This window comes from Pteronotus mesoamericanus, unplaced genomic scaffold (assembly GCF_021234165.1).
Source record: "Pteronotus mesoamericanus isolate MK-2021 breed Mesoamerican mustached bat unplaced genomic scaffold, CSHL_Meso_final contig_202, whole genome shotgun sequence".
Taxonomy (NCBI): domain Eukaryota; kingdom Metazoa; phylum Chordata; class Mammalia; order Chiroptera; family Mormoopidae; genus Pteronotus; species Pteronotus mesoamericanus.
The window spans coordinates 2279616-2306955 of NW_026555086.1; the positions used below are offsets into that span (position 1 = coordinate 2279616).

At 50.2% G+C, this 27340-nt stretch overlaps 1 protein-coding gene across 1 annotated transcript in view; it reads right to left on the bottom strand.

Annotated features, from left to right (window-relative positions):
- ITFG1 (integrin alpha FG-GAP repeat containing 1) overlaps positions 1–27340 on the bottom strand; it is a 90431-nt gene that overhangs the window by 45672 nt on the left and 17419 nt on the right. Inside the window, exons 6-8 of the mRNA XM_054570304.1 lie at positions 23380–23474; positions 7926–7987; positions 5063–5144 (exon numbers count right to left, since the gene is read on the bottom strand). Of these exons, the coding sequence (XP_054426279.1) occupies positions 5063–5144; positions 7926–7987; positions 23380–23474 (239 nt within the window). The remainder of the gene's footprint in view (positions 1–5062; positions 5145–7925; positions 7988–23379; positions 23475–27340) is intronic.

Here is a 27340-nt window from a genome sequence, read left to right on the forward strand (position 1 = left end):
CACAGTCGTCTGTTTGAGTATTAAATAACATAAACACTGTAGATAACACACGTTGTCAGAATTCGGGAATCAGAAGAAGGAATGTAAAGACTCAGAATTGCCATGGATAAGGACCTAGGATGTCTCTGCCTAAATCAGCACCCATCTATTTCAGAGATTCACAATTTTTAGTTCAATCACTTAACTTTAATCAAAATGAGCAAAATTAATGTTAGATCAGTCCTTATCATGTGAATGACAGAAGCTTTGGCTGAGAATTATGGTTGAAGATACTTAAGATATGTCCTAAATCTGGGCTCAGATCTTAAAAAACCAATTAGTTAATTAGAAAGCTTTTCACTTAATTAGATTATTCATTCAATATCGTCCACCGAGTGTTTACAACGCTGCTGAGGCTCCAGGCCAGGGAGGCAGGGTCGAGGGAGCGCGCCTGCCAGGCGGCGTGGGCCCTGGTCACGGCTGCGGAGGAAAATAAGAAGGGAAAGAGTCTGGAGTGCTGGGGCAGGGTGGCTGTTTAAAACAAAGCAGTCAGGGAAGGCTTTCTGGAGAAGGTGGCATTTTAGCAAGACTAGAAGGGGGCGAGGGAATAAGCCACAAGGGACACTGGAGGAAGGGCACTATGCAGAGGAATGAGCAAAGGCAAAGGACCTTGGGGTCGGGGTGGGGGTCCTTCATGCCTGACCTGCTGGAAGAATACCTGAGGGGCCAGTGGGCTGGAGCACAGTCACTTTTACAGGATTAGGAAGCTGGGATAGTTTGGGTCAGACAATCCTTCATTTATTATCCATCTCCTAAAGGCATTTAAACAGGGCTATGCTGCTATCTAACTCGGTGTGTCTCTGCAACTTTTATTTCCCACTTGTATCTGGTTTTAGTGTCTAACAGACACCTTGAAGTTAACACATCAAAACGGAACAGCTCACAGCACTGCAAAGCTTCTCTCCCTACTCCAGTCCGATCCCAGCCAAGGTGCCACCCTGTGGACAGTGGCTCTGGCCCCAAACCCGGGAGCCACCCTTGCTGCTTTCCTCTCCCCTCCACTTCCATCCACCAGCAAGCCCTGCCAACTCCGTCTCCAGCCTGAATACGCCCGCTTCCCTCCGCCGCCCGGGGACAGCCCTGGCCTGGTCCCCCCGGCCGTGGCCGGGGTAACTGCACATCCTCTCGGCAAGTCTCCTGGAAGCTTCTGAGCACATCTGAGGATGAAATCATGCCGAGCGAGCTTTGCTCTCAACCAGCCGTGATGCCGTCTTTAAGGGGTTCAATATTTTCCAATATGTTAATAATGTTCACGATGACAACATCGCCTCTTTTCATTAGCGCCTTCATTTTTTTATAGGATGATTCAGGAGACTGACTGACGAGCCCCAGGCTTCACCAACATGCTGGGTATCCCTCCTCCACTTGCAGAATAAAGTAGGATCTCCCGGTGACTATCAGACACACAGGCGTCAGCAGGCTGGGACAGATAAATGTATGTATTATGAGGTTTACAATGTGATTCCATCTACAGAAAATGCTGACATTCTGCTAGGGTTTCTGTTCTCATTTCAGTTTTGTAGCTTTTTATTGATTTCTAGTACATCTGGCATTAGATACAAGATTAATACATGTTTACTCTAAGTCTGGTTGTATGTAATCTTTTCTTTCATAGAAAAAATGTACCTTATTTTTCTTGACTTTGTTGTCCCATGTAATTGAATAAAGAGGTATCATCTAATTTGTAGAAATTCTAGGATTTGATATTCTGAGCCTACCTAGGAAGAGACTCAATATAGAGTTTAAAAGGGGAACATGCACGGTGTGCCTTCCAGAAAATGATGGCTCCCCTACCAACAGCACCTGTGGGCTGCAGACCCTGCGTGAGGCCCGGGCCCTGCTCCCTTGGGCTGGTGGCAGCAGCAGTAGCCATTGCTTCTGGTGCGGTGGCACGGCCAGGGAGCTCTGCCTAAGGTGTCGTTCAAATCCAGTTTGTTAAAGCAGTTTAAATCTGCCCCTTTTGACATAAAAAAATCTCAGGCATCTCGGAGATTCTAATAACCCTCCCCTAAATTCCTATTCTATGCCCGAGCAACATCAGTGTCTGTGAAGCCCACCAGACCAGAAGACTTTGTTCCAGTTACTTTCTACCGTTAATTGAAAAAGACACTTAGAAAAGAGTGTTCAGGTTGTTCTATGACCTCCACCCACTTCCACGGAACCAGACGAACATTCGTCCCTCTGTGACTCACTTGGTCCTCCAGCGTGTCCGCGGTCCATTTTCATGTTTCCACGTTTTCACAGAAACTCTATTCAAGCCAAACGGGCTCACGCAGGACTCGCGACCCACGGCCTGTGTGCATGCCTCCAGCTACCCGAGCCACACCGCACAGTCCTCCCAAGCCCCGCGTGAGCCCGCTCTGCTTGGCCTGGCCTCGCCTGAGCCGTCACGAGACCCGGCCACACCATGCTCATGGCACCGATTTCGTACACAGCAGTGAGGCGCAGTCTGGTTTCCCCTACATGGTAGCAGCTATTTGTTTCTTTATCCTGATTTTTTTTACACATTTGCCTTTTGTCTTCCTAACGAGACTGCAAATTCCTTAAAGGCAAGGCCCTCACCTTAAAGATCCTGGCTGTCTTACACAGCAGTCGCGCACAGGAAATAACATTTTAATTAGCTTGAATACAGTCATTCGTCACCTAACAACATTTTGGTCAACAGTGAACCCCATATACGATTATTCTGTAAGACTAAAAGGAGCTGAAAAAAAGTCTGTCGCTTCGTGACACTGTAGCCGTAGTAACATCACAGTGCGACGCATACATGTCTGCGGTGATACTGGTGCAAAGGGGCCTCCTGAGCTGCCAGTCGTAAAAGTACGGCTCATGCAATCCGTACACGATACAGACACGATAATGATGAACGGCTGTGCGACTGGTCTGTGCACTTACTTAGGATACTTTCAATCGTTACTTGAGTGTTTTCTAGTTAAGTACAAAGTTCACTGTAACGCCATGTCAATACCGCAGCTGCCGGGCACGCCGTGCACTCACCGCATCTCGCCTGCATCATTTCCTCTCACGCTTGATTTAATCCTGTTGTTCCACCAGCTCCGGGCCCTGGTGCGCACTGTCTGTGCAGGCCACGCAGTGCAGACCACGCAGTGCGCAGCCATGTCTGGGCCTTCACACTCACTCGCCTTCCCTGGCGACCCGCCCAGGGCGGCTCCCAGCCCTCAGGCTCCGGCCCTGCTGAGTGCTGTACCCAGGCCTGCCATCTTTTTTATACAGAATTTAGATGTATAAGTATTTCCCACCGTGTTACAACTCTACAGTATTGAGGTGACATGCTGTACAAGCACGTGCAGGCTATGGCGCTTGCACGACAGAATCACCTGACCACGTGTTTCACAGAGCGCGTCCTGGCCGTCACCCAATGCTTGACTGCAGTTATTTCCTGTCTTTATTTGCTAAAGGATCCTGAACTAATCTCGAACCACGCTGCCCGCAGCATTGTGGATACGCAGCATGGCCTAGAGTTTAAAAATATCTTTTAATATTTTATGTTGGGAGCTAAAAACTTCATCAGAGCTGTACCCGCTTCTGTTCCCAGACGACCTACATGAGCTGGGGGCCGCCCGGGCCCTGGCTTTTGGAGCGGGGTTCTTCCCGGGCGCGAGGGCACTTGTTCAAGCACGAGGACGGGCAAATGTCTGAGGTCACGCTCACTTCCTGCCCGTCAGTCACTTCCCCTGACTTGGCTCAAAGGGAGGGGAGGATGGAAGATGAAGGGCAGGAAGCAATTCACTGGCTTATTCGAGTGTAAGGAAAACGCATATTTTATACCTATTAATATTCATAAGCTTATTCAGTGCCATCTGCTTTCTGGGACTCACTAGCAGTGTTATTTTTTTATAACGCCCAACTAAGAATGTAAGGACTTTTAAGTAGACATTGCGGGATATTTATTGGAAGGTCACGGGTACATTACAAAAAAAGTTTACTCATATACTACCTCAAGTCATTAAAAATGGGGAAGAAATGTAGTGTTTCTTAATTGGCTACATCCTATATCCTGCACATTAAAAAATTTACGAACTTGTAAATGTCTATGCTCATTGCAATTTAAAAAACACTTAAAATAAAGCTACTAATAATTCTGGTAAAAGCAAGGCACTTCATCATGGCAAACGCACAGTCCTCAGACAAATCGCTCTCGTTGGGCGCGTCTTCCCCGCGCCGCCTGCCCGGACAGAGACGCGCCGAGGGCCCGCCAACCGGCTCACCAAAAAAACCCCGTATTCTGCCACTTGACCGTCCGCATTAAAGGCTGCAAATTGGGCGCTAGAAATCTGCTCTAGGTCACAGGAGAACGCAGTGCAATAAAACGCAGTTCCAGCGCAACGTGGAGACTCACGTCATCGACACCCCGCTCAGAGGACCCCCGCGGGCCCTGCCGCCCGCTGAGAGCGTCACCTGCGTAACGAGCGGCGGCGGCGGTGCCAGGCCAGCGAGAGACTCCGAGTCCCGGCCCCTGCCCTGCGCCCCGGCGCTGCGTCCGTCGCCACAGCCTCGTGAGGCGGAGGCGGTGGCGGAGGCGGAGGCAGCGGCCGCGCCACCTCCCAAAGGAGAAACGGAGGCCTCTAGTTGTGGGGAGCCGCCACCCGCGCTGCGGGCACAGGCTGAGGCGTCGGGGCAGGACGCAGGCGGTGGCCGTCCAGACCCTCTCCCACCGGAACAAAACCTTGCGCCCCTCAGACCCCGAGAGCTCACGCGGGGCCCGGCGTCTGAAGGCCCTGCCCGGCGCGGACCTGACCCACAGTGCGGGGTCTGCGGGCAGCGGGCTCGCAGGCCGTCTCGCCGCCAGCTGCCGAGGGACAGCGCCCCGCTCTGGCCTTAACGTGTGAGCACAGCCGGCGTCGGGGTTCAGGCTGCAGGAGGCCCGCGACCTCCTTCCCTCGCCCTCGCCCGTCGCCGGGCGGGCGGGCCGAGCCTGCAACGCCCGGCGGCGGCAGCACGGGGGCTGCCCTCGGCCACGGAGCCACCGCCGGCCGGGGAGCTGCAGGAGGGGGGTCCTTACCGAAGTCCGCGAAGGCCGACTGCCCGACCACCACCACGCTCGGGGGCGCCTGGAGTTCGGAGCTGAGCGAGAAATTCCCATCCTGTAAAAGGCAGGCAGTTCCGGGTTAGACCATCATAATTCATTTGTCAACTGCGACATAAAGCGTTTAACTAAAGCAGGGAAATAAATAATGTCAGGCTTCTGTCGCACCGCGTGAACATCATTCCGGTTCGCCGCTCCACTGTTACGGTGAAACACAAGGCGGCGCTGCGTGGGGGTGGGGACCTGCGTCCGGGCGCGAGGCTGAACCCCACCCGGTCACGCCGGCTCGAGTGAACGGACTGCCCATGGACGCCGAGCAGCCTCGGCAATGCGCACCCGGAAACGCCTCCGCCCGTGACCCCCGCCTGCAGCTCCGCCCGGAAGCAGCGAGGGCTCCCCCGGCGGCGCCCGCGGGCCTCGGCGCAGGAAGGGCCGCCGCCAGCCCGTTCACTGCGGGGGAAGAGCCGGGTCTCGCTCCGCGACGGCGTGCCGGGCGCCACCCGGAGGGCGCGCGGGGAGCCGACGGCTCCCCATGGACCCTAACTTCCCGCCAGCCAGCCCTGTTCTTCACGCCCCGCGGCGGCCCAGGCCCGGCCAGCTCTCCTTCCACTCAGCTTCCTGTCAGTTACGTAATGCCCACTTGATAAAAATGATTCGATAAACGCCATCATCAATGCCATCACTCTGAGTGGATCCCACGTTTAAAAGTGACACTTGGCGACTCTGACTTTCAGTGACGAGCCTGCCATCTGCCTACTTAATGCAGGAAAGGCAAAGGCGGTCAGCGCCCCTCACACTGAGCGAGCGGCTCGTCCCGCAGGGTGCGCGCTGGACACTGAGTGCTGACCCCGCGCCCGCTCGCAAGTGGCATCGCTTTGGAAGAGCCACTTACTGCGCTGGGTCGTGCCTCTCCGACTGGAGGGCTCCAGAAGGGACCCGCGGAGCGACAGATCAGGACGTGCTCTGCGCGGCGGGCCAGCCAGCGCGTCGCTGCGAGCTGAGCGTCCCATCCTGGCCGCCGCGAGCCTCCGGTTCGCGGGGCTCGCCCCCCGCGCGCTGGCTAGTTCCCGGCCTGCACTCGCCTCCGCTGGCCTAACGGGCGCCGTGTGCCCCGCTGGCCCAGCTGGCCCATGGCAAGGCCAGACCTTAGTGTCTGCTGCCCCACAGCCAGCTCGTTTTCTTTAAAGAAAACATGAATAAAGGGAGAAAAGGTCCCAATCGAAATCTAGTCTCTTCATAAAGACCCCCCCTCTGAGCTGGTCCACTGTACTACCTTTGGTCAGCCTAGGCACTTAGAGGCGATTCGTGACTTCACGTATCCATTACATTTACTCGCCGTCACGGCTTCCCCTGCCCACTGGGTCGAGTTAATCAAAGTGATTGACTGTCTCATTTTTAATTACCTCGAGTCAAGTATTATTTTCAAGGCCACCTGAAAACAAATATCCCCGGCAGTGGAGGATTTAATGTAGAGCAATCATTAAGAATATGACAACCATATTTTTCTATTACCAGAAAAACAAATAAAATTACATTTTTAAAATTAAAAAAGAATTTATATCTAGAAAGAAGGGAAGGGTGGGAGAGAGAAAAGGAGAGAAACACCAATGTAAGAAACACCGGTTGGTTGCCTCTTGCATGTGTCCATCCGGGACCCGAACCCACAACCAGGCCTGCGCCCTGACCTTGCACGTCGCGGGACAACGTCCAGTCCACTGAGGCACACTGGTCAGGGCTGGTTATGGTTTTTAACGAGTGGTACAATAAACGAAGATAAATCTTTCTGGTTTGGAGGGTTTCCTCCTCCTCTGTGGCCGGTGAAGGGAAAGGGCCGGCGGCTCCACTCAGCGGAGAGGGGCACTGCAGACCCCGGGCCCGGCAACCCTCGCCCCGCCCCCTGTGCTGACCGAGGCGGCCGCTGATGGACCTCCCTCCCCAAGCTGGTGCTTCCCGTTGTCTCACATCCGCTTATTTTTTCATCAGTAATTTGATAAAAGCCTATAAATGTTAGGGACTTAATGTGGATCGAATAAAAGACAATCAATAGTAAATAGCTGGAAACCGAGAGAGATGAGCCTAAAATCTGCTCAGTGCCTCTGGGGTGCCCAGCCCCTTACACACAGCGTCTCACTGACTCCGCACACACCCTCTGCGCAGGCGGCCCTGAGACCCGATTCTGTCCAAGGAAGGTGACCGTGACATGTCCTCTCCTGTGGAGCCTGAAATTCAGCTTTAAGATCTGGCTAATTTATTCTTCATGGATTGCTCTTTCATATAATGCATTATCAAGCTAAGAATGGAATAAAATCATGACTTCAGTTTGGGAATCTTCTATTTGCCATTAAAATATATATATATATATACACACACACATATGGAAAGACTTCTTAATCTTGGTCACCTAGGTGATAAGTTTAGTATCTGTTTTCTGCTTTTTTTTTTTTTTTTAATATAAGCCTCAAAGCGAAGAGGAAGCATTAGTCTTTTAAAAAAGGTTTTCTTCAATACAACACCATGCTGGCAAATTAAATGACAGCGCCCTCCCTCAGCAGCTGACGGACAGCCCGGCAGTGGCCCGTGAGCGCCTGCACGAGGGCAGACTGACTGGTGTGACTGGCTGACGTGCCGGAGACCCGCGGAGGAGCCGATGCCGAATGAGGCGTCTCCTTCAGTGACGCTTGGCAGTTTGGATGCGGCAACGCAACCCACGGCTCTTAAAGTTGTTCTATTTATTGTTGAAACCAACCGACCAAGCAACTAATTCTGTTTTATTTTCTAAAATTCTGTGCTCTTACTGAAAGTCATCATTTGAAAAAGCCTCTGAGAAAAGATTTCTTACCACGTTTTTCCATATCTCAAACTGGGAGGTACCCGAGGCAGATAATGTCGTGAGGAATAAATCTAGAAGGAAAATAATCGCGTTGTAAGTTTTGTTACTGATGTGCACATTTAAAAAACAAGAAGAAATGCAATACATAACAATACTTACTCATACAGTTGTACTCAAACATATCCTAAATTATATTTTAATGAGGTTGATGCCATTAAAGACAACAGATGACCCTGTATGACCACAATTAAGGAAAATGCACTTAAAGAGAGTGTCCCAGCACCAGGGAGGTGACCTAGGTGACAGGTGACCGCCACCCCCTCACCCCAGAAGGAAGGTGCAATATAGTAAAGCCCTTCCCCTTCCCTTACCCTGAAGAAAAGGTACCCAGAGTCTAAGTCCGTTCTTTCCCGGAGCAGACTGCTCGCTTGCCCCACCCCCTCCTACAGAATCCATCCGTTTCGCACAGCCCCTCAGGGCACCCTCTGATTGCTGGGCAGGAGGCTCCCCAATCCAAGAATCACCTGAGAAAGCCGATTAGAGCCTCACGTTTACTCGGCTGAATTTTTTTTTTTAACGTACGGTGGGCCATATTTTAAGAAAAGACAGCCTGATCATAATCACATTTTGCTTCCTGCCCCTAAAAGCAGCACGTATCACAGGCAGGCTCAAGAGCTATTTTAAACCGCACTATCACAGCATCCAAAATCCTTGGCGCCCCTGTGACGTGAACAGCAGGTTACATTTCAAAGTTTGGGAAGAAAAATTCTCTCTACATATTCCAACTAAAATTACTGAAAAGCACAATAATTTTAATGCAACTAAAAAAATAGGTTAATAGTGAATCACACATACTGTTTGCGCAAAGCTTCGGCGAACTGCCCATCACCCCGGTGGTTGTATCTGTGACGGCTGCTCAACAGCAGTTTTACTCAGTGACTTTTCAAAGTTTTAAAATGAGGAGTTGACTCCCAGGAACATTACAGTGACATTATTCTATTGTGCTTTAAAAAATCAAAATTATTCAGAGTAATGTGAAGACGATGGCTATTTTAAAGGTTTTTTTCTCCCCATTAAATGTTTAGAAAACTGCTATTCGTATTTTAATGTGTTTTCTGTAAGGATTTCATGTGCATTTAATGAAGCTAATTTATGTAGTAATTACAATAAAGATTTTGCAAAAATCCCCGGGAAGCTGAGTAATTTGCTGGCTTCTGTCATTAGCTGAACTCGACACTCGGGACACAGCAAGCAGCCCCGCCCCTGACGTCAGTGCGTCACGGTCTGTGTTCCTCTTCACCGCACCCGGGGGCTGCGCTCTGGACACAGAAATGCGGTCTTTTAGGAAGGCAGTTTCTTTATTCCGTCAAACGTACACTCTCAATGAGGTGTTTATTCCATACTCATCTAAGAAATCTCCTGAACATTGCCTCCTCTTTCTCCCCGTCCACCCCACATTGCCATCAGCATGACTGCAACACAAAAGTAAAATTGGGGTCTCACTCTGTGTCTTCCGGGACGTCGGGTAAACCTCCGCCCCCGTCCCGGGAGGGCCTGCCCACCTGGGTTTCCAGGCTCATTCCCTGCTTCTCCCTCATAAGAAACTGCCTCTGTGTGGCACCCAGTCATGTGGGGGACTGAGTCTTCAGAATGAGCACACACGCCCCCCTCCCTCCTGGGGGGCCCTTGCTCGGCCTGGGCACAGCCTCCCCTGTGTTGTCGCCCCAGGATCATGCCTCCACGGGTGGGGGGTGGGTGAGAATACTCTGCACCACGATGTTCCGGTTTCATTCCATCTCTCCCGAGCTTCTGGCAGGGCGGAGTCACGCCTGAAGGATTTGCATATCTCTGATTCCTCTGCGCTTGGAAACTGTGTGTGTTCAGGTGACTGTTGAATAACTAAATACGACATAGACTGCAAATTTGCTTGGACTGTCTAAAATAGTTATTTTTTTGCATCTTCAAATGCAAAGTCTTGGGAAAAGAAGTGTCTTACGTTACAGCATTTCATGAAAATGAGTATTTTTTAAAATTTATGACCATGATTACTGTACTAAGAACGTTTAGAAGCTGTTGCATTGTTATATTATCTGAAACTGTGGACAATCAGCGTGAGAAAGTGATTAGGGATTAACAGCCCCAGAAATTCTGGAGAATCACGGAGAGCCGCGTGGGTGCTGGCGGGAGCTGTTTGGAAGAAGCAACCTCCAGAAAACGGGCAATTATGCCAGCATTTAATATGACACAGGTGAATCATTTTAAACTGCAAACATCACCCTGGTGAAATCCTTAACCCATGTGAGAACGAGAGGAGGCGTCCTGGCAGCCGGGGGCAAAGGCTCGCTGCCTCCCCGGCCCGGGAGCCCTGGCGACCCGGCCGGGCCTCTTCCGCTGCCACGGGCGGCCCCCCGTCCCTCTCCAGGCCTGGAATAACGGAAATGTCCCTGCTGACGTTGTAGTCTCGACACATCTGCATAAAAGATGGTCTGTTACGAGCTTCCTGTTGTCTCCTTCCTTTTTAGAAATGTAAGAACCATAACACACGATCTTTGCTGATTGTATTTTCATAGCTTCACTAGCTATTTATTAAGACTTTGAAAATCAGCGACATGAGATAAGGGATTGGAAGTACCTTGTAACATTGATTTTAAAAATCCATTTCACTATTCAATGACGTAGAGAGGTTACAGAAAGCCATTCATTTTGTGGAGAAATAAAAATAGCGACAATTAATTATTAATGATTCAATATGAAGAACGATACCTCAGGCTTTGAATGAAATGAGAGTAAAATAAGGGCTGCAAAATATTCTGGTCAAAAACAAGATCCCGTCCTCACCCTCCCACACGGTTCAGAGCAACTGCCCGCACGACGAACAGTGACCAGAAAGGAAACGCTCTCAGTGACACGGGAGTGGCGGCTGGGACCCCCGCCCCCTCAGGACCGAAGTGCCGACGCCCCGGGCGCGGGAGGCACTGCCGACGGGGCCCAGCCGGCCGTCGGTCCTTGGCTGTCGGTCCTTCGGGGGCGGCTCCGGCCGGAAGGACCACCCGGCCCGAGGCCGGCCCCTCGCGCTCGCTGGCCATCAACCGCTGGTCAGCCCAGAGGAGCGGGGCCGCCCTGTCACGAAGAGGCCTCAGGGCTCCGGAGACGCAGTGGGAAGCCTGACCGCGCCGGCCGCGCCGTGTCAGGCAGAACGGAAGCCAAGGCCAGGACTGCGCGGCCCCCGGCGCGCTGGGTTGCTGCAGTGCGAGGGACGAGGCTCAGGCGGGCGGCCGGCGCGGCACCCTTTCCGCGTGAAGTCTCCACGTTTTAGGAAGACTATTCCAGTGCAAAATTTTAAAATGTATTCACCATGCCATTGAGCGTTCCTGCATAAAGAAATTCTCCTTGGATGACGACTGTCACTCTATGTCCCAAGGAGGGGTGACTGGGGTTGATTTTGGGAAAATACCGTCACTTCCCAGCGTTTGCACAGGCGTGGCTCGGAGCAGGGCAGCCTGAGGGGTATGACACAAATCTCCCTCACTGCCCCCTAGCTCCTGAGGCAGCCGCGAGGGACACGCGGCTGCTCGCACTGGGGTGAACCGGCGAGGGCCCCCTTTCCCAGCAGCAGGGCAGCTCCGCGCCGCGGCTCGGCGGCCCTGGACGCTGGGAGCGCGAGGCTCCAGCTGAAGGCGCAGGGCGCGCCGAGGGGCTGAGGGTCTCAGGACGAGCGACCGGAGGAAGCAGCGGATGTAGATGAACCAAAAGGAGCCCATCACTGACCCGACAGGACAGTAACTAAGTAGCTGCGGCCAACTGTTATGAAAACAGGATGTGAAAAATAGGACATACTTAAGTTATGAAGATTTTAAAAATAGTAATATCTAATTCAAAATATTTTAAGCACTACGGGCAAAAAAAGAACAATGACACCTGCAGATTTAGTGTGAGGCCTCTGAGAGGTCACGGCCCTGGTTACACTCGTTTGCAGAGACCCAGCCCTGCTTTCCCCACCCCCCGATCAGGTGCCGCTGCCAGCGCACAGGTCCGCAGGGCGCCCTGAGCAGTCTGTCTGAATGCGTCCCGAGAAGCCTCAACTTCTCCAAGTCGCTTTAAAGCTTCCGTCTTCAAGTTCCAGAGCTCCCGTCTGGACGCCCAGCCCCTTCTCTCTCTCCGTCCCGACCCCTGGGCCCGAGGGAGACTCAGGGCGCTCAGCGGGGCCCTGACCGCCCCTGAGTGGGGAGCGCCCGGAGAGAGACCCAGACGACGCGCCCTCCAGGACAGACGCCCGTCCCCGGAGACCGAAAGCCCTTCCTGCTGGGGAAAATTAACGCAGCCCTGCCTGCCTGCCCCCACCAGTCAGGGCACGATCGGAAAGTCCTGTCGTAAGATGGAGAAGCTGAGTTTATTTCCGATCACGTAAGAACAGGAAAATCTTAGGTGAAAACAATAAAATCCAAGCAGCAGGCTGCCGGCCGCAAGCGATGATGGACGCCTGCCAACTGCCCCGAAGTGGGATGTTTAAGGGGTTCTCCTTGGCATTGGATGAGCATTATTAACAGATGAGGAAGGAAAGATTTTAATTACAACATTTTTATCACAGGGGATTTAGTTTTTATAACTGCATGTGGAAACTCTAAGAGGAATGCAGCCAAGGTGATTATGGAAAGTTAATGATCTTTAAAGACTCAGCAACGTTTGAGGTTGCTCCTTGAACAAGCCTGAATGGAGGCGATGATACAAATTATACAACGGCCTTTGCACCGGTGGTTTCTCTTGGGCGCGTCAGCCTGCGTCGTTTGGTTTAGACATCACGGTTACCTGATTCCATTGGTCTCTTTCATTCCAAAGTCTGGATCTGTTTGTATTATGTCCACCTATGCCTGATGTACAACTTTGTACAGGTGTCCGATCTGCTCACTTTTCAACAGCTGCTTGCGCAAGCATTACTATCCAAAAACGGCTCTTCAGGCAGCTGAAACTGGGCCTCCTGGATTCTGAGCCCTTGCGGCTCTGATTGAGGAGACTGTGTGTGTCTGTACTGATGCTGAAGTTCTTTCCTGTCAAATGTGTCTTTTATGCATTTCTGTCTCCTGAGTTATTTCATTTTTAACACATTTCTTATTTTTCACTCCAGGACGGGCTCCTACTTCAGGGGGTCTGGGTTAGAGAAGAAACCTCAGTTTTGCTCACAAAAACAGTGGCCAGCCACTTAAAATCGAACTCAGCCTGGAAGTCATTTGTTTAAGTGGCACAAGTCAATCAAGGTGATGAGTGCTCCGAGACGTGTCTGTAGGGGCTGTCGGTCTCTAACTGCTGCGTCAGAGCAAACCACAAAATGTCACACGCAGCATCAGGTAGCAGAGGTCTGCAGACACCCCTCTTGTCACCCCACAGGCAGGACAGGGAAGCACACACAAGGGGCCACATGAAACCCTCCCCGCCACTCAGAGGCGGGCCTCCAGCCAGGGGCCGTGGAGCCCCACCCAGCCGAGAATCACCTGATTTACGCAATGTCCTCCCCTGCGACCGGCCTGATTCCTTGCTAAGCACCAGAGGGGCCGCCTGCACCAATGAGAGAGCCCTTAATGAGGTAACCCATCTATCGCTGTCTGCACATCACTTCTGGAACTCACTGGAAGGGAACATTTTTGCTGAATCCAGAGCAGTACAGTGATCTAATACTTAAAGTGTAATAAATTCCAATACGCTGGGAAAAGTGAAGCAAAGCATCCACCTCCCTGGGCTCCCTGCCTCCTGCCTCCAAAGGACGTGGTTAGACTAGAAGGTCTTCAGGCTCTGCTTCTGTATCACAGCCACCCGCCCGCCCAGCACCCGCAAGCACCTCCCGGGCGCCTGGCGCCCAGGTGTCACCCAGCGGAGGTGTGCTCCCTGCCTTGAAGAGGCGTCCCGTCCCTGGAGGACACAGGCGGAGGGCCGCGCCACATGGCCACAGCCCTGCTGGAGTCATGAGCACGCGTGACGGAAACTGGGCGGGCAGAGGCCCTACCACGCGGGTGGTGCCGGGGACTCCGCCGAGAGGTGACGCTCGTGCTGACAGAAGCTTCACGGGGAGTTGCACAGACATGATACTGACATCGGTGACACGCCAAGATGACCAACACGTGACATTTTATTGTATAGTGCCCTCTCTACATGCGATAAGTTAGAACCAAATAACCATTACGAGACTTCAAGTTGAAGCAACTTATTAAAATAGTAAGACACGTTCCTGGCCTCTGACTTACTCGAAAACAAATATTAGGTGAAGCTTATCTTATTAATATAATACATACACTAAGTACACCTGACAATGAAAAAAACTGCCCCGTGTCTGGTGTAGCTCAGTGGATTGAAAGGTCGCAGGTTCGATTCCTGGACAGGGCACAGGCCTGGGTTGTGGGCCAGGTCTCTGGTTGGGGGTGCGTGAGATCAACCAATTGATGTTTCTCTCCCTCCCTTCTCCTCTAAAAATAAATAAATAAAGTATTAAAGTAAAATCGCTCATATACCCATACAAAATCTGAGTTAATGAAGGTTTTGAGAAATAGTTTTCTCAAAATTATGAAATTTAATTAAACTGCATGTGTGAAATTATAAGTATTTCTTTGGAAGCAGAAAAAGTACAATAGTGGTTATACATGAAAATTAGGTATATGTGAAATGCATTAGAGCTTCCTTTCAAATAATTACATGAAGTAATGTAAAAAACGTAATGTTAACTCTAAAAGTATATCTTCAATGACATGGAAAGTAGACAGTTGTAATATAAATAACAAACCTTATAGTGACTAATAAACCTCCAATTAACTTTTTTTTTTTTACTGTCTTCTTTCTCTGCCGTGGAAAAGCAGGATGTAACCTGTAACAGTCGAACGCTATTAATAGGTCGTGTTCAGAGTGTTCACGGCGCTGAGAAGAGATTTAACCTTTCTTTTTTAATGTCAAAGGGCCTGACATGAGAAATCGAACATCACCTATTAAAACTGAAAACCTAACTAAAGCGCTACCAGAACTGAGAAAGAAATGGCTTGTTAAACCAGACAGGGACGTTCTGCTGGCGCTTCGTGAATCTGTCGTGTGTTATTGAAAGAACAAGCTCTGCTGTGGCGGAACAACCTCAACCTGAGAGTCACGTGGAGTTTAGGGGGTCCTCAAACAGCCAAAACAACCCTGTACAAGAACAAGGTTGGGGGACTCACACTTTTGAGAGCAAAACTTGCTACACAGCTGCAGTAATCAAAACAGTGCGGTATCAGCATGCAGACACACACAGGATCCACGGACAGAATAGAGAGCCCAGAGATAAACCTTTAAGTAGAGGGTCAGATGATTTCTGACACACATGCCAAGGCTGCTCCACGGGGGAAATAGCAAGTCTTTTTAGCAAGTCACGCAGAGACAACTGAGTATCCACATGTGGGAGAATGAGGCTGGACCCTGATCTAACACCATGTACAAAAATTAACTCAGACCCAAAAGCACAAAACTCTCCAAGAAAACACAGAGTAAAATATTCACAACGCTGGGTCTGGCCACGATTTCCTGGTGGGAACACCAAAGGCACAATGCTGCAAAGGAAACAGTAGACAAACCAGACTTCATGAAAAATTTAAAAAATTGCGTCTGGAGATAGTACCAATAGAGAGCAAAGGCATCCCAAAGGATGGTGGGAAAGACATGCAAACCACACATTTGATAAAGGAGTAATATTCTGAATATATACAAACCCCTAAAATTCACCAACAGCAGCAAAGACAACCTGAGTAATCCATGGACAAAGGACTTGAACAGACACTTCTCCAAAGAAGATATGTTAATGGCCAGTAAGCACCTTAAAAGCAGCTCAGCATCACTAAATGTTAGGGACGCGCATCAGAATTGCAAGGAGATACCACGTCACACCCTTAGGATCGCTGCTACGAAGAAAACAGAAAACAATAAATGTTGGCAAGGATGTGGGGCAATTGGAACCCTTGCACATTGTTGGTGGGAACAAAACATGGTAAAGCCATTTTTAGTTACACATAGAATTGCCATGTGACCCAAGATGCCATTTCTGGATATCTGCCCCAAACAGTTGAAGGCATTATTCAAAGAGCTGCAATGTGGAAGCAACTCGTGTCCACTGACAGACGAGTGGGTGAAGAGGCGGTACACGCGTGCCCTGACAGACCCTCCAATGTGAGTGGACCTAGAGAATGTCAGGGGGAAATAAGCCAGACACAAAAAGCCAACTACTTGATGATTCTGCTTATAAGTGGTGCTTAGAGGGTTCCCAATCCTGGGGACACACAGCAACGAACTGTGGTTGCCAGGAGCTGGGAGAAGAAGAGAGTGGGAAGTCATTGCTTAACGGGGACAGAGTTTCAGGAGGGGGACATCAGGAATGCATTTCATGCCACTGAAATGAGCACTTAAAAATGGTTAGGTGGTAAACGTTTATGTGTATAAATAAAAAATAAAGTATAAACGTAAAATTTTCATTAAAAAAGAGACGTTATGTTACAATAAATGTAAGGTTAGTCATTAAAAATGAGACCATGGAATTCCAAACAAATGGGATCCAGCATGTGATTGTTTCCGTTTGGGGATGAATAAAACCACAGGCGACCATAGCACAGTTGAGACAGAGCTTCAGATTTAAGTCTCTTCAGCCAGACTGTGTTCTCCACGGAGAACGGACTGGGCTTCCTCCTCCTCCAGGCGGGGGACCATGTGCGTCCTTCGGTGGGCGCGCGGGACTGGCTGTGTGCTCTGCGGGGAGACCTGGTGACACTGAGTGCAGTGCGGGGAGAGGGGCGGGCTTCCTCAAGAGCAGCAGGCTTCCCACACGCATTCTGGTGTGTTCAATGGCTCACACGCTGCCTGGTTTTGTAAGAGAACCCATTTAGTTCTTCCATCTGCCTTATATTTTTAATGATCATAAAGAATTAACTCTGGCCTAAGAGGATGGGACAAACTGAAGCTGGCGCTCACGGAGCTGTCCTGCAGCTGGGTCTGTGCTGCTCTGCAGTCGGCGTTCGGTGTACAGACCGTCACGACTCATTGATGGGAGGCTATACGTCGACTGACAGCTCGCGATGCCTGGGGTCAGAAGGTGCCCTCTGCCCTGGCCCGCTCTGCCCCCCTGCCGCCGCCCCTGCCAGCTTTGTTTTGAAATCTGTCATGACTCACTGACATAGGCTAATTCCACTCAGAAGTTTATTTCAGAGACAAAATCCTATTTCGCTTTAGGTAAAGGCCACAGAAATCAGAGACAGGCGGTCTTGTCCCAGGCAGCGCGTGTTTTCCCAGGACGGGGAGAAGCCCAGGACTTGTCGAAGGCCCTGTGATGAAGGTCCTTTCAGAAAATGGAAAAAAAGAAAAAAGAGAAATGCTCTCTGGATTTGTAAAAAGTCACTCTATACGCTTTTAGCTCGGTTCACCCCCCATTTTAATGACTCTGCACTTCTGAATGTGGGCGCTAACGCGATTCTCAAATACCTCCCAAGTTCCCGACTCCTGTGCGTGGTATCTGGGATCCCTGGTTCCGAAAGAATGAAATGTGCTCCTCAGTCATTAAAAGTTAAATCTCTTCCCACTCTGCGGTCTTGGCTGGCCTTCCAGGGCACACTAGTGGGAGACCCCTCGGTTTTAGGGAAGGGTGGGAACAGTGCAGCTAAGTTTTCCTTTGAGACATTCTGGGTCTGTGGGCCAGGGTGTGCTCTGCAGTGAGCGTCCATTAGGACTATGGATAACTTCTACTTTGAGAAATGTAAACACCTTGGCCAAAATGACTGCAGGAGAACGTTAATTCAGCATTCTTCTTAAATGCACCAATGTCAGCTTCCAGGTCCAGAACATTTAAAGTTAATAGACTTGAAGTTCATAGTAAACCAACTATAATGGACAGAAATTGACTTAGTTCATTTTGAATATTGACTAGATAATAATTCAAACAATTTAAGCTCCTTATTATACATTCATTACACTGGGTATTAAAAATACGATGAGCTACCGCGATCATTTAAGTTTATTAGCATAATACCTGCTGCTCGGCAATGCCATAAACTGTCCCTCAGACGAAAAGACCCAGCAGGCCACACATTCTGATTCAGGGGAGGGGCCCAGGCAAACAGCTTGACTTAAGTCTGCAGTGCGATCAAACCCACCGATCCCTCGCAGCAGTTAAAGTGTCAGCACAGTGTTGTAAATTATTGCTAAAGATTGAAAGAAAGTTTTAGGAGATTAACAATCACTGCTTGGGGTATATTCACACATGGGAAGCACTGCATAAAGGGAGTCAAACATTCTGTTATTCTTATTGTAGAGTCAGTATGAGCCGATACCTAGGGGAACCAAATGCCGCTTAAAAATAAAGTTACTCTTCTAGAGTTCTATTAATAGTAAAGATATTCAATTTCAGAATGTTGTCAAAAAAGCTGAGTTTCAAAAACTTCCTTCCGTTTATGCAGAAAATCCAGTAGCAGTGCCTTGCGCTCCGGGCCAGCAGTGTGCAGCCCGGGTATCAGGTTAAAAACGCGTCTATATTCGGCGAGCAGGTGGCAGGTGTGGGGAGGCAGCCAACCCTGCAACAGGAGCTGCCCCTCAGAGCCGCCTCAGGCGCTCGGTCCCAGGCGGCCGCGGCTTCAGCTCTCTGCTGACCCCATTTCCATCTCCGCAGCTGGCCCAGGAAGGTCCCCTCCTCGCGTCCTCGGCACGCGGGGGCGGGGCAGGGAGGGAGGAGGGCAGAGACGGGAGAGAGGAGGGAAGGGAGAGACGACCACCCAACACACACCAGGGTGAGAAGTGGGGGCTTCGATTTCAAACTGAGAGAATGAAGACACAGCTGGGAAAGTAGGAGAGAGAATGACAGGGGGCTCGACGTGAGAGTGTGACATGTGTCCTTCCAGGCAGCTGGGCGGGTGCACGAGGACAGAGGATCTGCCCGTCAGAGTCAGGGAGGGGAAGTGCGCTTGCAGGGGTTGCCACGAGCCCACGGACAGGGCGCGGAAAGGGGCGGGGCGCGACGCGTGACAGCCCCCACACAAGTCGGTGCCCAGCTCCTCGCGTCAACAGGCTGTGGCTGAGACCCCAGGAGGAGGGGACGGCGGGACACAGGCCCGGCCTGAGGGAGCCGAGCGCGCTGCGGAGGGCGGCGCTGAGCTCGGCGCCTGGGTGGGACGCTTGCGGGGACGCAGCGTGCGGGCTGGCGCGGAGGCCGGGGGCCACCGGGGCAGACTGAGGAGCCGGCATCTACTTCAGAGGATGAAGGGGCGCCCCGAAGGCCCCCGAGCAAGAGGTCACACGGCGTCTCCGAGCCGGGGGTCCACGGGGAGCGCGGGGGCCTCCTCAGTGACGTCGGGCCTCCGAGCACCAGGGAGCGTGGCCTGCTCTCGCTAGATGGACGCCTCACTGGGGCCCAGCCTGGGGCCAGAGCGGCCCGCACGCGGGCCCTCCCGTCTGAGCTGGCACCGGGGGCGGGCCCGGACCGGGCGGTAGGCTGCGCTGTTTTCACCAGCACGGCCACACACACCCTTCCACTCCCACAAACTGAGGGACACGGACGACTTGAATTTCCTCCCTCTCCTTTCCGAGTGTCTGCTTAGAGGTGCCGAGGACCAAAGAAACCGTGGGAAGCACGAGGCAGGAAAAGAAAAGAGGCGCGAACTAACACCAGCATCTAAACACCTGAAAAACTGTGCTGCTCGGTTTGGGGACTGTTCCCGAGGGGTGCAGCACGGGTCCCCAAACTCCCCGGTCACTCTGACCCTTGCTCTTTGAGAAGAGCCACGAACAGCCCCGCGTCTGCCCCTGCTGCGCTTTGGTGGCTCCGTGAGTGCGCGGCTCACGTCGGTTCGCGGTGACTTCCTGTGAGGACGGTAATTCACAGAAGCCGGAAGAGAACTGAGGCAATCTGTTCCTAAGGAGGAAATATTAACTTGATTCAGGTTCCCTTCTCTGTTCCTCTCCCTGAAAACAAATTAGACACCAAGCAAGGTCACCAAGACAATAACGCCCCCAAATAAATCAAATCCTCTGACAGGTGAGAAATTCAATCCACTGGTGGGCACCCTGTCAGAATGATAATCGGCAAAGTGTCACTAACTCCTCCAGTGACCAAACGGGGCCCTGTGACAAAAGCCACTACGATTTCAGCGGCTCCCCTCCCACCCGCAGGAGAGCGGCCGCACCAGCCCACGTGCCCCAGACAGCGGTGTGTTTAGTGAACGGAGAAAGCGGCCCCGTTCTCGAAAGCACAGCCCCGATCAGGCCGGATGACCCCGCCGTGGGGAGAACCTTCCGCGCCAGGAAGGAGCGAGGGTCCCTCTCCCTGTCCTTCGACCGGCTCGGATACGGGCCTCGCCCTCCTCACAGACCCGATTCCGAGGGCCGGGGCGCCTTGGGCAGACTGCACGGCACGGAAGCAGTGCTACCAAGGTGCCAGGAAACTATTTGGTATCATCCACTAATAGGTAACAGATTCAGTGAAAATGCGACGCAGGGTGAACGGAGCCATGACACTAAGTGGATTTTAATAAAGCTGCATTTTATTTTTCTTCTTTAAGAAGGAAACACTGTAAGACACACACCGTAGTCGCCAGAAGCTTCATCTGAAACGGTCCCGAGCCCTCCTGTGCTTTCCCTGGTGTCAGCGCTAATGAGGTCTCCCTCGACTTCACGCAGCACACGTTGATACAGTACATGTTCATGTGCTGCAGCCAGGCTCGCGCTTCCCTAACCAAGTGAAGATTTTGTTTTACCTCATATGATAATTATATTTTTATCTGACTGAGAAATCAGCTACCCTTTTCTAGTATTTCCAGGGGTGGAGGCCCATGTGCCTACTGATATTAATGAAGCTCTGTTAGTGGGGTCACGTGTCCTCTATGGATGTGCGCTCTCCATGTCAGAAAGAACAGTGACGGTCAGGTTCAATACTGTGACAGGCTTTTCTCGGGGCGGGGGAGGCGGGGGGGCTCCCTGGGTCAAGCCCAGGGACTTCTAATAGCTCCTAATAGGTACGGAATAAGCAAGGGGCTGTTAGCACCACAGACTAATGGCGCCGACCTGTGTCAGAACGAGTGTGTGCAAGCACCAGAGACGTCGCAGGGCACCGACACAGACGCCTCCCCCCCCCCCGCAGCCCCGCCTGCCCGGTGCGCGGCCCCTCCCGGGAACAGGGGGATAACATCGGCAGCTCAGCTGCAGTTTTTAGAAAACAGCGTTCTTCATCCTTCCCGATAAAGATCAACAATTATTTACAACAGAATTTCAATCAGTTCAAGCAGAATGCATTTAGACGGGGTTTATAAGATAACCTTATGTTATCTTAAGGATTGAAATGGTTTAATTTGTATTTTTTAGAAAAATGGACAGAATTCTTGGAAAAAAGTCTCCATTATTGTCTCCCATCTGCTTAGATAAAATTCCCACAGCCCATGTTCCTAAGCTTTGCATGGAATTCTGAGATGCTCCTGGTGGAATTTTTGAAGAAAACCCATTCAAAAATATATGTCTGAGCTTGTGCAAAGAAACACCATTTTCAGTAAGAGCTTCCTTCGCTGGCCACTCTTCAGTGGAAAGAGGCCCACCAACCAGCGACAGCCTGAGCACTTAACACTGTGCTGGCTGTCTTCAGGGCCCGTTCTGCTGCCCGAAGTGTGACTATTGGTTCAACAGATACCCATCCAGTTCCTATTTGGGACCAGACACTGTCCTGGCCACGAGAGAAAGGACAGAGACAGCACAACCCAAAATCCCCGCGCTCACGGAGTTTATATTGCAGGGCGAGGAGATACGATAAAATAAGCGCGCAGTCATTTAGCAAATGCTCCGTGTGCTAAATACAGTGAAAGGTTTTGGAGAAAAACAAACGCCAAGCAAGGGCCGCGCGGAGGGCGTGGGCGCGGCGACCCCTGCGACCCCGAATCCACAGCCGGCCTTGGCGACCGATCAGGCGGCACTGGGGTGAAGACGCGAAGGGAGTGAGGTGCGTTTGGAGAAGTAACTTGAAAGAGGCGATACAGGCACCTGGAGGAATAATATTCCAAGCAGAGAAAGTAGCTACTTGGCCCAGGCCCTGAGTTTGGACCTTTCTTTGTGGTGGTTACGGAAATTGATCAATGTGTGAAAAAGTACCTGTGATAGTACAGAAATTCCCAGGTGACGCGGAAATGCAAATCAGGGCCACAGCGAGGTCCTGTTAGAATGGCTTGCATCGGAAAGACAAAACGCAGCCAGCCTTGGTGAGCACTGAAAACACAGCGCCCTCCGGTCCAGCGCCCCACTTCTGGGAGTGCGTGGTGCGGAGGGGGAGCGTCGCTGTGCTGAAGACGCAGCCGCTCCCCGGCGCTCACCGCAGCATCGCTCCCAAGGGCCCCCACGGGCCCCCACGGCCGAGACGCGGACACGACCCAAGCGGGTGGTGCACAAAATGGGGGGTTTTCAGAGGCAATCCTGCCAACGTGGGGGCCCTTGAGGGCGTCGTGCCCAGTGGAATAAGCCAGTCAGAGATAATAAAGATGGCGAGATTTCACCCATTGGAAGGGCTGCGAGTCGCCCGAATCACAGAGAATCACAGGAGGAGGGTAGAAGCCTGGGTGCCGAGTGCCGGGTGTAGGGTTTCAGTGTGAAGAGTTAGATGATGGGTCCACACTGACAGGACAAAGCCCCCTTTTCAGGCTCTTTCCTAGAGCTGGCTGGACCCCAGAAAGCAGGACCCGCCCTCATTGTTTTAGGGGCCTTTATCCTCGGGACTAGAAAACTGCTGGGCACCCCAAGGTGCAGAGGCTCCAGGAACTTGCGAAACAGGACGGGGCCTGCACCCAAAGATAACATCGATGCCAGCAGCAGCCCAACGGAAGCTCTGGCTCGCCAGCCTGCCGCCCGTTCCCCTCCCCCTCCCCCTCCCCCTCCGGGATAAAAACTCACAGCTCCACCCCTCGGGGGCGGGACGTTTCTCCACACCCAGCCCCTTCCCTCCCTGGGAAAGTAAAACAAAACCTGTACGCTCGCTCGGCAATTCCTTCTCCTTATGGATTCTTCCACAGCCAGGGGATGATTAAATGTGTGCCTACCTACCACGCTATTTTGTTTTTTTTTTTTCTATGTTTAAAATTTTCTATAACAAAATGTTTTAAAAGCCTTTGAAATTTTAAATACATAAACAAAACATTTTTCTTATAATCAAATTTATAGCACTTATTAGTCAATAATTTTTAAATGGAAAGGGGAGGAAACATCAGGCAACTTCTGTCTAAATTATCATGAATTCTCAATTTTGATGTGGTTAACTAACAACAAAAATAACAACTAAAGACTTATATCCAGTACTTTCCCCATATATACAATACCACTGACTTCCTCATGATCCTCAAACATTTTGGTTTTAACATACAATTCAAAAGAAAATGTTTACTAAGAAAACAGTAAATAAAATCCCATAATGCTTCGGCAGTTCAAAAGAAGTATTTTACATTTATGTGCAACTCACCTGCTGTGAAATCTTCAGTCAGATCAATAAATGCATTGGAATGTGGAATTCGCATTTTTCTTTTAGTGGTCAATGCAGGATGCCATGATAAATTCCTAAAAAAAAAAGAGAGATTTTCTTAAGGCACGCATCAGAGGAGCATTGTTTTAAAACACATACACACACGAAATCTGTGCATGCAAAATATTAAAAAAATGTATTTTTATTGGGTTATTTCACATACCCTAAAATTCACTCTTATAGAGGGCCCAATTTACTGGTTTTTAGTATGCGCACGGTGCAGAACCATTACCAATATTTAATTCCAAAACATTCTCATCATCTTAAGAAGAAACTCTGTATCCATTAGTCACTCCCCGCCCCCCCACCCCCACTCCCCTGGCAACCGCTCCTCTGCTTTCTGTGGCTTTGGATTTCCCGTTTCTCAGCCCTGCGCATCAGTGGCACAGTCGCATCATTGAGCACGTTTTCTGGTTCATCCACGCTGTCACCGTATCAGCACTTCAGTCCTTTCTAAGGCTGAATAACATTCCATTGCATAGCTATACTTCTTTTTTTTTTTAAAGATTTTATTTATTAACTTTTAGAGAGAGTGGAAAGGAGGGAGAAAGAGAGGGAGAGAAACATCCTTGCGTGGTTGCCTCTCACGCGCCTCCCACTGGGGACCTGGCCCGCAACCCAGGCCTGTGCCCCAACAGGGAATTGAACCGGCGACGCTTTGATTCGCAGGCTGGCACTCAGTCCACTGAGCCACGCCAGCCAGGGCGCATGGCTGTACTTTTTGTTTATCCGTTCATCTGGTGACTGACAGTTGGCTCGGTTCCACTCCTGGCTACCATTCATAAAGCTGCCATAAATATTCACGCCCACGTCTTTTAGGTAGCTAATTCTTTGGGATATATACCTAGGAGTGGAACTGCTGGGTCATAGGGTAGCTGTATGTTTAATGTTTTGAGGACTGTCAACCTGTTTTCCAAAGCGGCTTCCCTATCTGCCATTCTCACTAGCCACGTGGGAGGGTTCCAACATCTCCATTTCTTTGTCAACACTTACTATTGTCCATTTGTTTTATTATAACCATTCTAGAGGGCATGGTATAGTATCTCATGGTTTTGGTCTGTATTTTCCTAATGGCTAATGATGCTGAACATGTTTCTATGTGTTTACTGTCCATTTGTACACCTTCTCTGGAGAAATGTCCACTCAAGTCCTTTGCCTATTTTTAAATTGGGCTCTTTATTGCTTTGTTGTTGAGCTGTAAGAGTTCTTTATATAGACCAAATACTAGATCTTCATCCAATGTAGGATTTACCAATGTCTATTTTTTCTTTTGTTGCTTTTTCTTTTGTTGTCAATGTATAAGAATTCATTTCCAAATCCAAGGTCATAAAGATTTAGTGGTATGTTTTCTTCTGAGAGTTTCATAGTTTTCGGTTTTTCATATATATATTTGATTCTCTTTTAAATATAAGAAAAATGATTAAATGCTATAAATTTTTTTAGACTGTAGAGAATTGTTATCTTATATGAGCATTGATTCTGAAGTATTGAGCCATAACAAAGAATGAATCCAAACCCTACCTCACACTATACAACAAAAAAATCAACTCAAAATGGATCTAAGAGCTAAAACTATAAAACTCTTAAAAGTGATAAATCTTCATGACCTTAGACTGGGAAATGGGTTCTTAGGTGTGACACCAAAGGATCAAGCAATAGAAGAAAACAAATGAACTGGACTTATCAACATTAAAAACTTTTGTACATCATAGGGCAGTATCAAGAAAGGGAAAAGACAATGCCACAGGATGGGGGGACATTTGTCAGTCTTATCCCTGGTAAGACCCTGGACTAACTACATAGAGAACTCTTACAGCTCAACAAAAACACAAACAACCTAATTAAAAAACAGCCAAGGACTAGGCATTCCTCCTAAGAAGAGAGGCAAATGCTACCAAGCCCAGTAAAAGCTGCTTAACATCGTCAGTCACTGAGGACATGTAAACGAAAGCCACAGTGAGAAACTCCTCCAAGCCACCAGGATGGCAACAAGCGAAAGCCAGGAAAGCACCAGCCAGCGCCGAGAGGGCGCGAAGGAACAGAAACTCGTCCTTGCTTGGGGCGTGTGACATGGCGCTGCCGCCGTGGGAGATCGCCTGGCAGTCACTGCAAAGTTAAACACATGACCCTGCATGGCCACGCGTAGGGATATACCCCCGAAAAGTGAAGGACAGCAAGCTTAGGTAAAGTCCGCCCTCGCTAGTCTAACACCGTCGGCGGCCCTCTTCGCCAAGGCCACTCAACCAGCCTCCCTAGAGCCCTTGGTCTTCTCTGTTCTCATGTAACACGTCGCTCTGCTGAGAGCACTGGCCTTATAGTTACGTGAGGGGCGACCTCCCGGGGCGGGCAAGCTCCCCCGGCCACCAGACTCATGGTGGTGGCGGCCGCCACGCGGAGGCCAGGCCCAGTCCCCAAGACCCAGCCGGACCGAAGCCCAGAGCAGTCGGCAGGTCCTGGCTAGACGGCGCCAGAGTCATCTGTAGCGCCTCCTGCTCCCTCCCTGCGGTGGGGATTTGCTATGTGTTCTCAGAGCGCTACGTTCCAGTCCCTTATGGGAGTAGAGACAGGTCATCTCTGAAAAGCAATTTACGGCTAATCAAGTCCAACTTAACTGTCTACACAGCATCCAACTGACTGTGTGGCAAACAAGGTTTACTCGAGAATTTAGCTTTGATGTACTTGGAAAGCGGAGAGAAACAGTTCACTAATTTGTTCTTGGCAGGTGGAATCTGGGAAAAAGAATAATATTCATCAGGAGAAACTTTCTCTCCAGGAAGGGCCGAGTCCTACAAAAAGAGTGACTTCTTTCTAACACCTCCTCCTGCTCTTTTTAGCACACACCAGGCCTCGCCTGTAACCTAAACACGGCAGGAAACACAAAACCAAGCAGGAGCCATGCACCCTAACTTTATTATTTTAACCAAAACCCCATGATAGAAGGGTATAAGAAAATAATGAAGTAAGTTGAGAAACGGCATCTAGCATTTGTTGTAGGTCATTCATTGCCAAGCATTCACGTCATGTTCTCCTTTCCGGCTGCACTGTATTAGAAATGCTTAAAATAATTTCAATTAAGCTCAACTTAATAATGGCTGGTTCATTTCTTTTTAAGGTAGGTCATTCATTCATCAGTTCTTTAAAGCTAAGCATTCGTGTACTTTTTAATAATTTTTAATTATTAACAAAATAATCAGACTCACGCTAGAGATTCTATGACAAGTTTAACCCAAAGTCATTTCCTAGTGTTCCCAACAAACTTGTAATTATAGGCCAAAAGTGAATTAAAACACACACTCCTTTACAAAGCTGAGATTAATGAGGTTAATCGCGTGGCTGTCTTTAATTACACCCAGAGCAGTTATTGATCTCATTCCCTATAGAATTTTTTACAGGTTCGCTCTGAAATAAGCTATAACCAGCATTTTGGAAAACCTCAATAATTGGTAGTATTTGTCCTAGGAACTGCTTGACAAGAATGGACACTTCGAATGAAGACTCGAGGACAGTGATAAAGCAGCAGTCACAAGGACGCAATGGGCCACGCTCAGCAGAAAGATGTGTTCTCTGGGACCCATGCATCATTTTAGAATGTTTGAACTCTCTGGTAAAACTTAAATAAAAAGCAGGTTTCATGGAGAAACGTGGGTCTCCAGCTGCCTTGAAGTCTCGGGAGGTCGGGCACCCCTGCCGGTGAGGGCCCGCGGGCCGTGGGGGGCCCGGCCGTGCTGCTGCTTGCGACCCCTCCGTTTCCTTCTGGGACGTTCGCATTTGCAATGCCTCGCGGAACAGTCATTGGGCGCCCGCGCCCTTGAACGCTTCCAGTCCGGGCCGAAGTTCATCGCTACGTCGCCGCAGTCGGGCCTCACGCCAACACCCCTCGGGGCGGCGGACCTTGGATGTT